At 35.6% G+C, this 10,510-nt stretch overlaps 1 protein-coding gene across 1 annotated transcript; it reads left to right on the top strand.

The window, feature by feature from the left end:
- Positions 1-565: 565 nt before the first annotated feature.
- On the top strand, positions 566-1,618 carry LOC125828767 (uncharacterized). Its single transcript, XM_049508094.1, has one exon. It carries the CDS (start codon positions 566-568, stop codon positions 1,616-1,618), a length of 1,053 nt encoding a protein of 350 aa, XP_049364051.1.
- Positions 1,619-10,510: the final 8,892 nt, after the last annotated feature.

Genomic DNA, 10,510 nt, shown 5'->3' with positions numbered 1-10,510 from the left:
ATCCCAATTATATAATGCAATTTATTGATCTTCCCAAGAAAACTCTTAAGTGATTGATAAAACTCAACGTGATTTTCTTTGGGGCTCCACTGACTAAAAGAAAAAATTGCACTATGTTAGTTGGAAGACTGTTACAGACTAGAGATTCTGGAGGTCTAGGGATTACCAAAGTGGAGGATAAAAATAAAGCTAGTCTGGTTAGCCTTGCCTGGAGACTTTTTTCCCATCCCAATCAACTTTGGGCTAAATGCGAAATTACCAAATATGCATGTAAAACTCTTTCCCCTCGATCTTCTTTCATTGCTAGAAATATCAAAATGAGTTGGAGTATTTGTACCAAAAGGTATTCTTTGGAATATTGTGAATGGTAGGAATATTAATATTTGGGTTCATAACTGGATTCCTCCTAACTGTTGTTTGCGATCTCTTATTAAGGGCCCTATCCACCTTAGTGACATTGATTAAAAAAATCAGTGATATTTTCTATAATAATGCTTGGTGTCTCCAAGACTTATCTTTTGTTCTTCCTGATGATATTCTTTCCAGAATCAACTCTGTCACCATAATGGATAGTCGTCGAAATTTTTATTTTCCTTCCTGGGCGCTCAATAGTAATGGTTTGTTCTCTATGTCCTCGGTTTACAAACTTTTCAATTCGTACTTTCCTCTGACTATCCAAAATGACTATAACTGGATCTGGTATACTCACACGCTTGGCAAGATTAGATTTTTTCTTTGGCTCTGCGTTCATAATTGTCTTCCCACCAATTCCTACCTTTTCAGATTAAACATTACTTCTTCCGGTAATTGCCCTATATGCAATTCAGAAGAAGAAACGATTCCTCATATTTTCCTTCGCTGCCCTATTGCTATTGAGTTCTGGACTTCTCTTAATATAAGTATCCCTTCTGATCATCCCCAATGGATTCTTCATTTCTTACAATCTAATCAACCCCTCGAGAACCGTCACCTTACCTGGACTTGTTTTCTCCCTTTTGCCCTATGGCATATTTGGCTTAATCGGAACAACAATGTTTTCAAACAATGCTCGTCGCCTGTCCCTATCCCCAACCTTATCTCTAGAGTGTTGGAATTCCTCTTCTCTACCAAGCCCCTCAAGAAAGATATTACTAAAATTAACTTTAGTGTCAAATGGTTCCCTCCCTCATGTACTGGTCTCAAGTTCAACTTCGATGGCGCATTCAATTCTAATTCCCTTAACCATGGGATTGGAGTAGTCTTCAGAGACTCTGCTGGCAATTGGTCTGCAGGTTTTTTTAACAAAGCCAAAGGTATCAATGCTTGTCATATGGAATTGCAGGCCTTTCATGAGGGTCTAATGCTCGCTATATCTAAAAACCTCTCTGTTTCAGAGATTGAAACGGATGCTATTGATATAATTAATATGTTAGACCAGCCCCCTCCCCTTTTCTCTAATCTTCTCTCCCTTTGTAGGTCTGCCTTGAGGAATCTGGAGAATCCCCAGATCCGGTATAATTTTAGGGAAGGTAACAAAGTGGCTCACAAATTAGCAACTGAAGGACCAAAAAGAGCCACAACTTATGATATGGTGTTTTTGATGGAACCTCCTCCGTGGTTATTTGAGCTCTTCCACTGACAAAATCGGAGGAACTACTAAGAAGAAGTGTACTATCTTAGCTTGGAATAATCTAGCAAAACTAGATAATCTAAGTGTTTTTTCTTCTAATGTTCTAACCCACAATAGGGTCTTGGTTGGGAATGCCTCTAATCATACCCAGTCTGTTTTTGCCACTAGCTCGGAGCTCCTTGATGTAATGGTAGCAAACAATGCTTATGTAATAGCTTAACATGTTTATAAATAAAATCTTATTTAACCAAAAAAAAAAAAGATAAACTAGAAGATGTAATAGAATTAATGTAATACAACATAATAGATGTAAACTCTATTTTTATTTAAATAAGAAGCAATTATTATGTATACATCGTATTATTAGTTAATGTTTAATTTTTTTTACAGGTAGATGTTCAAGGCTCATATCGACTAGAGATTTAAGATATCAATCCTCCAAATAAGATTTGGTCGTAAATATTGTGCAAATATAAGACCATTTATATTCAAGTAAAGTTTCACGTACTTTTTTTTTGTTCTCCAAAAAATATCATCACAAAAAACAATACAAATTATATATCTGATAGGATATGTACGCTTAACTTATCTCATATTTATTCACTCCACATTAAGCAAAAATATTATTATACTTAGTATAATGATGGATTTAGAAAAATATTGAATTTAAAAATTATTATTCCCTCCCAAATGGCAACGTAATATCAAGGCACTTGACTATGTTAATATAATTTAAAGTTAATCATTTAAAAAGATAAAGTAAAAAATTTCATGACAAAAATTTAAAAATAATACATAGGCAAAATTAAAAATAAAAAACAGATAAAAATGGGGAAAAATCAACTGACTAAGTCATTCCTAAAATTCTTCACCAACTTACCTAACTACACCTAACACTTTGTTTGGATCATTGTTACCCATTGTATTGTATTGTATCGTTATCATACCTACAATGTTTGTTTTGATTGTTACTTAAAATGTATTGTATTGTGTTGTTAAATTTTGTTGTTACGTAATAATGAAAACTCCCATTTTATGAAACAACTGATTTGGTGTGTTCCCGTTGTTACTTAATTTCTTTTTCTAATTATATCCTTACATAATATTTCATAATACTTTTTTACCCTTTACCCTATATTATTTAATTGTAGTCAAACCTCCTGCCCTAAAATAATTATGGATATTTTAATAAATTTATAAATTACAATACAGTACGATACAGTCAAACCAAACAATAAAAATGTTATTAAACAATAGCAAACAATACAGTCTAGCCAAACGTTGTATCTACCATACAATAGAATACAATACGATGCAATATATTATGAAACAATGGGTAACAATGATCCAAACTGAGTGTAAATCTCAAAACTTAACAGTATATATATATATTTAAAAGAAGTACATTTATGATATTATAAATTTATATTTCGCAAAAATAGTGTCACATGTTATCACTAAAATAATTCTTGAACTTTATGTTTGTTAAAAATAAATTATTAAATTTATATTTTGCAAAATAATGCTGCGTGTCATTAAAAATAATTTTCATTTTTTAAAAATAATAAGTTTAAAATCATTACTCAAAAAGCGGATAGTTCTTTTCAAAAAACAATGAACCATATTAATGAATAAATTACTAACTAATGACAAACACCTAGTATGTAGTCTACCCTTTAATTTCTCTCCCATTTCATTTCATGTAATCCTTACTTATTAAAGAGTTTGTTGATATTTGAAACCTTTTTATACTTATCAATAAAAAACTTATTTTATGTACATTCTCTTTTAAAGATAAGGTTGTTTACGACCATCTTTTTTAATCTCAACTACATTCTTTTTTTTTTAGAGAAAAGATAATTTGCAATCATCTTTATTAATAATCTCAACACTTAAATATTTTACTCTATACGTATGATTAAAGAATAAAATCTACAACATATTTTTTTAAAAATTAAACAAATAAAAAAATAAAAAATAGAAGAAGAGACTTTTATAGTACAACAAAGGAATACAAGATGACTAGTTCTTTTCACGAAAAATAATTTATGTTTATGTGATATATATTAATTTTATTATGATTTTTCTACTGATCATTGAAATTCATTTTTTAATAAATTTTTATTTAATGTAATTACATTAGTTAAGTGCATCTCCAATTTATAACAACAAATTTTACACTTGAAAGAGTATTGATCTCCAATCCAGGACACTAAATTTTCGACTCAAATATATTCTCTTTATATTTTTCTTAATATTATATTATTATTTTTAATCATATAAGATATATAGTATAAATAATAATAAAGTAATCAAAGAGAAATTTGTTGAAATCATTGATGACATGATCCTTTATCTTGAAATCATTGCTTAAGTAAATTTTGTTGTCAAAAGGATTCCAAAAAGTGGTTTAGAAAAGAAAGATTATACAAAGTTTAAAGAAGCATAAACAAACTATACTCCATTAATATTTTATAAAACAAAGTAGCAATTAGTCATGCATTAATATATTAATAATCTGACTGATTTCTTTTTATTTGTCAAGCTTTTAAAAAAATTATTCTAATTTATTTTTGTATATTGTGGAGTAGAAATAGTTGGAAGATGGAGAAAATATTTAACTTACTAAGATATCAAGTGGATGGACCTTCTTTTTACTATTATAGAAGAGTGAGTAAATGAAGTGGTATCAACATGTCAGTTAAATGTCAATACAATTAAGATTAGGGATATTTTGAACTTCTGATACTACTTTTTCACCCTACGTGTTTCATAGAAAGATCGTCAATAGACACGTATGTATCATTTTATCACGCCCCAAACTCGAGGGGAACAACTGGCTCTTAATTCCAAAACTCAGGCACGAGCTGACCCTAGTGAACCATTTGCTACTAGCACATGGCAGCTACACGCAATCAAGAAAACAGACAAGTATATCTCGGCTTAAATTTAAGCCCTCAGCCGGCAAGACACCTGTCAATTAATCTATAAAATAAACAACTACTCCTAGGAGATCATATAAATAAATAACCAACTAGCATATAACTCTTGATTGGGCCGTCGAGGCCACTATGATATCTATACCAAAACTTAAAGCAGGTATATATCAAGACAATACATCAAACAACTCACAAGCTTCAGCAAACCAACAAACTAGGCAAGTATGGCCATAACGTAGCTACACACCCTACACACTAGTCTGCAAGCCTCTAATAGTAGTAAAGACTGGCAAGACAGGGCCCCAGCCCACCAATAAAGATATATACAACAAAAGGTAACAAACCTCCCAACTCTGGCAGCTCCGGAGGAAAGGGGCTAGGCAATCGAATAGAAGTCAATCCTGTTGCTGAGGAGGTCTAGTGGGTCGTCTGTCGGGACCTACATGTATGAATGCAACGCCGCTAAGGCAATGGAGCGTCAGTACAAAATAATGTATGAAGTATGAAAGGCTATAGACTAAGTGAGCAAGTATCATAATATACCAAAAGAAATCACATAAGGAAATCAAAATTTTAGATAAGCATGCTAACCCACTACTGAATCAAAAAAATACAAAAATGATCAAATATCAACCTAAAAACCCCCCATAAGCTCGACAGGTACAAACAACATACCATCTACCTAGGCCCCGATGAGCCCAGAAGGTGCCAAATCAATCAACATACCGCTATCGGTAGCCCCTTGTCTTTGTAAGAAGTCATATAGCCCTTTTTGGCAACGATATAGCCCCGTAGGCAACACATAGCCCTTTTAGGCAACATCATAGCTTTGTGGGCTGCATATAGCCCTCTTTTGCATCAACATAGCCCTGTAGTCAACACATAGTCCTTTTTGGTGTCAAAATAGCCCCGTAGGCAACACATAACACTCTTTGACATCAATATAGCCCCGTGGGAAATAGATAGCCCTCTTTGGAAATAACATAGTCCTATTAGACAACATCATAGCCCCATAGGCAGTTCATAGCTCAACAACTAACCACAATACCCCCAAGGGCGACAACAAACAATTGAATAGGTTAAAAGCGAGAAATTTAGCTATAAACAATATATATGAATAATATCCAAGTCGTTCCTAACTTAGGGTCGTTCTTAACAAATTATGAGTCCCTAAAATGAGGGTTTATAACCACTCAATCAGCCAACCACTCACAATTACATCTACAAGATCACCAACATTAACAACCTCTAAGGAAACATGTTGAACGAAGGGAATAACCTTAACATACCTATCCAATGAACGTTCGAAAGACCATAGTTCCTTCACAAAAGTTGTTCCTTATGTCCTAAGCTTCACAAACACTATATATACACAGCTGGTACGCACCTATAAACAGTTCATAATTAATCTTAAATCGGCAGATTTGCCATATTGCCCCAACTTGTCGAAACGTTCGTAGAAATTGATAAAAACAATCATGAAAGAGTCCCGAGATGATTACCTTAGTTAACCAAGTTTAAACCTTGAAGAAACACCAATAACTACAAATTAATATCTTCAAAAACCAGCTCCAAACGCAGCTAATAGAAGGTAAAAATGATTGCCACGTGTAGAGATCACATTTCTAGGCACGGGGGCAACGTTTGATGGTAGAAATCGTCAAAAACTAACCTTCATCATCCAAGAACTCCATAGGAACCCTCAATTAAGATTTCTCTCTGGTTTGGAAGTGAAAAGAAATGTTTTCATGGCTTATAACGTTAATTAAGCCGACATACCACATTTTTACTCCGATGTCGGTTGGATATGGGGTTTTGTGCGTTAAAACTAGACTCGTAGGCCTTCAATTTAATGGGTAATAGGACTTCTAACTCTTTATATATTGGGAGAAAACATCCAATACATTTGACCCAAATTTTAGAGAAATCTTTAAAAAGGAACTTGCGATAACTTTTGCCAACTTTTATTTTGCCACTTACCTAACTTCAAAACTTGAGATACAACCCTTGAACACTTAAAATATGACATACCACATCATTCTTAATTTATTACCCACCCTCCTTTTCTTTCCACGAAGATATGAGTTAATTTAGACGTTTTGAAAAGTCGGGGTGTTACATCTTTCCCCTCTTAGAAACATTCGTCCTCGAATGACAAAAATCTGAGTCACATGGTTAATTCCTTAGGATTTTCTAAAATTTAGGCAGAATATCCTTTGTAAATGTAACTATCCAGGAACATGAAATGTATAATTTCTAACCTAGGCGTCTCACATGATGACATAAATAGCTAAGCAATGTAGCTCCACAATAACAGTGTGAGAAAATATACAACGAAAAAAAAAAAACAATAAGCAACAATATTTAAAAAATCAAATTGGTATCTAACCTCACTGCACTAATATAAACTGATATGCCATCACCCTGGGGTGTGAAGCAAGTGAGGATATTTGGACCTCATGCCATCCTCAGCTTCCCAGGTCACCTCTTCTCTATTCTTGTTTCTCCACAATACTTTAACTGAAGCCACCTATTTGGTCCTCAATTTACGGACATGTCGATCTAATATGGCAATTGGAGTTTCCTCGTAGGAAAACTCCTCTGTGATATGAACATCCTCAATCGGGACAACCCGAGAAGGGTCTCCTACGCACTTCCGTAGCATCGATACATGGAAAAATGAATGAACAAATTATACCCCTGAAGGCAATTCTAACTCATAAGCTACATGTAAAAGGGAAGCAACTTGTCCACAAGCTTGATGTTCAAATAGTGGTCTTTTTCCTACCCTCTGAAGGATCCGGTATGGCCTAATGAATCTTCGACTAAGCTTGCCTTTTTTGCCAAATCTCATAACACCCTTCATAGGCGAGACTTTTAAAAATACCCAGTCATCGACACAAAACTCTAAGTCCCTTTGTCACACATCTCAGTATAACTTCTGTCGGCTTTGAGCTGTTAGCAACCTCTCCCGAATGAGCTTAACCTGCTCCACTGTCTGTTGTATTAAGTCGGGTCCAATCAACCTTGACTTACCTACCTTGAACAATCCAATAGGGGACCTATATATTTTCCCATAAAAAGCCTCATAAGGTGTCATCCCGATGCTGGAATGCCAACTATTATTGTATGCAAACTCAATAAGAGGTAAGTGGTTATCCCAAATTCCCTTGATGTCTAGCGCGCACGCCCATAGCATATCCTCGAGTGTCAAAATTATGCGCTCAACTTAGCCATCTGTTTGAGGGTGAAAGGTTGTACTAGGATTAACTTGTGTCCCCAGTCCTTTCAAGAAAGACTTCCAGAAGTTGGCGGTAAATTGTGCTCCTCTATCAGAGATAATAGATACTGGGACATCGTGTAGCCTAACAATCTCTCTAATATAGAGCCCTGGATAGTCTTCAACCGTAAAAGTAGCCCTGACTGGTAAGAAGTGGGCTGATTTTGTTATCCTATAAATAATTACCCAAATAGAGTCAAACTTGCGACACGATCGAGGTAACCTTGTAATAAAATCCATATTAATTGCTTCCCACTTCCCAAAGGAATGGCTATTTCCTAAACTAGCCTAACGGGCTTTTGGTTCTCAACCTTCACCTATTGGCAGTTAGGACACTGTGCCACAAACTCAGCAACGTCCTTCTTCATCCCATGCCACCAATAGATCTCCTTAATATCATGGTACATCTTCGTCGAACCAGGGTGAATAGAATAACGGGAATGATGTGCCTCTTCCATAATCCAATGTCGATGCCCTGCAACATTTGGAATACACAATCGACCGCTATATCTAAGAACTCCATCTCCTGCTATATCAAATGCTAAAGACTATAGATCTTGAGCATTGGCTCTGAGCTGCTCTAAGCTAGGATCCTCTTGTTGCCGTGATTTTACTTTTACAACTAGAGATGATACGGATGTGTCCTGAATTGTTACCCCACTATCTTCTACCTCTAACAATCTGACTCCTAAGCTAGCTAACTGATGAATCTCTCGCGCTAGCTCACGCTTCGTAACACCTAAATAGGATAAACTGCCCATAGAGCTTCAACTGAGGGTAGCGGCTACCACATTCACCTTTCTTGGATGATATAAAATATCCACGTCGTAGTCTTTCATCAACTCAAGTCATCGACGCTGTCACAGATTTAACTACATCTATCTAAAGATATATTAAAGGGCTTTATAATCAGTGAAGATGTCAACATGAACGCCATACAAATAATGTCTCCAGATCTTTAACGAATGCACAACTGCAGCCAACTCTAAAATCATGGGTCGAATAGTTCTTCTCATGCTTTCTCAGCTGCCTCGAAGCATATGCGATAGTCTTATAATGTTGCATTAGAACACATTCAACCCAACACCAGAAGCATCACAATACACCGCATAGCCTTCTAAACCCTCTCGTAATGCTAGAACTGGTGTTGATGTCAACCTATCCTTCAGCTCCGGGAAACTATGCTCGCAAGCCTAGTTCACTAGAACTTAGCTGCTTTTTGAGTCAGCTTCGTTATTGGGGCTGAAAGTGAAGAAAAACCCTCTACAAACCTTCTGTAGTATCCAGCTAACCCTAAGAAACTACGAACCTCAGTCGAAGTCATGGGTCTAGGCCAAGTCTTTACAGCCTCGATCTTTTGTGTATCAACAGCAATTCCTGCATCTGATACAATATGGCCTAAGAAAGCTAGAGAGTCCAACCAAAACTCACACTTAGAAAACTTTACATAAAGTTCTTAGTCTCGAAGAACTTGAAGGACTGTTCGCAGATGATTTGCATGCTCAGCTTTTGAACGTGAATACACCAAAATATCCTCAATAAATACAATCACAAACAAATATAGATACGGTTTGAATATACTATTCATCAGGTCCATGAACACTACTGAGGCATTAGTTAATCCAAAAGACATTACCAAGAACTCAAAGTGTCCATATCTGTTCTAAAAGCTGTCCTTGAAACATCTTTCTCCCAAACTCATATCTGGTGGTACCCTGATCTTAAATCAATCTTTGAGAAGCACTTAACACCTTGTAACTGATCAAAAAAGTCATCGATCCTCGGAAGGGGATACTTATTCTTTGTAGTTGCCTTATTCAGCTATCGATAATCAATACACATTCTTAGTTAGCCATATTTCTTTCTTACGAATAACACTAGCGCACCCCATGGTGAAGCACTAGGCCTAATAAAGCCTTTATCGAGCAAGTCTTTCAGCTGATCCTTAAACTCTTTTAGCTCATCAAGAGCCATTCTATAAGGAGGGACAGATATGGGTTGTGTACTTGGTAGCATATCGATAGAATAACCAATTTCCCATTGTGGAGGGATACTAGGAAGCTCGTCTAGAAATATATCTAGAAACTCATTAACTACCATAATAGACTGAAGAGTCGGTGGTTCTGCATCTATATCATGAACATGAACAAGATGATAAATACAACCCCTAGTAATCATCCTCCTCACCTTAAGATAGGAAATAAACCTACCTTTCGGTGTTTTTGTATCGCCTTTCCATTCCCGAACTGCCTCTCCTGGAAAGTGAAATCTAACAATCTTTGTTCCGCACTCAACATTAGCATAACAAGATGCTAACCAGTCCATACCCATAATTACATTGAAATCGACAATCTCTAACTCTACGAGATCGATAGAGGGTTGACGGTTGATAATTTCTACCGTGCAACCTCGATAGACTCTCATGGCAATAATAGACTCACCAACTGGTGTAGATACAATAAAGGGTCGATCTCATGACTCTTCTACTATACATAACTTTTTTGCAATAAATGGCGTAACATAAGACAGAGTAGATCCAGGATCTATCAAAGCATAAACATAATGGGAGAAAATAATTAATGTACCTGTCACAACATCTGGTGATGACTCTGAGTCCTGTTGGCCAGCTAGTGAATATGTACGGTTCTGTCAACTACCAGAACTAGATGCTCCCTCTCTGCC

This window comes from Solanum verrucosum, unplaced genomic scaffold (assembly GCF_900185275.1).
Source record: "Solanum verrucosum unplaced genomic scaffold, falcon-dt-bn FXZP01000242.1, whole genome shotgun sequence".
Taxonomy (NCBI): Eukaryota; Viridiplantae; Streptophyta; class Magnoliopsida; order Solanales; family Solanaceae; genus Solanum; species Solanum verrucosum.
Note: the sequence above shows the minus strand (reverse complement) of the source record. Positions and strands in the feature narration are given on the sequence as shown.

Bases quoted from the DNA above. Each gene is read 5' to 3' on its own strand.
- LOC125828767 (XM_049508094.1), top strand. From the start codon at position 566: ATGGATAGTCGTCGAAATTTTTATTTTCCTTCCTGGGCGCTCAATAGT.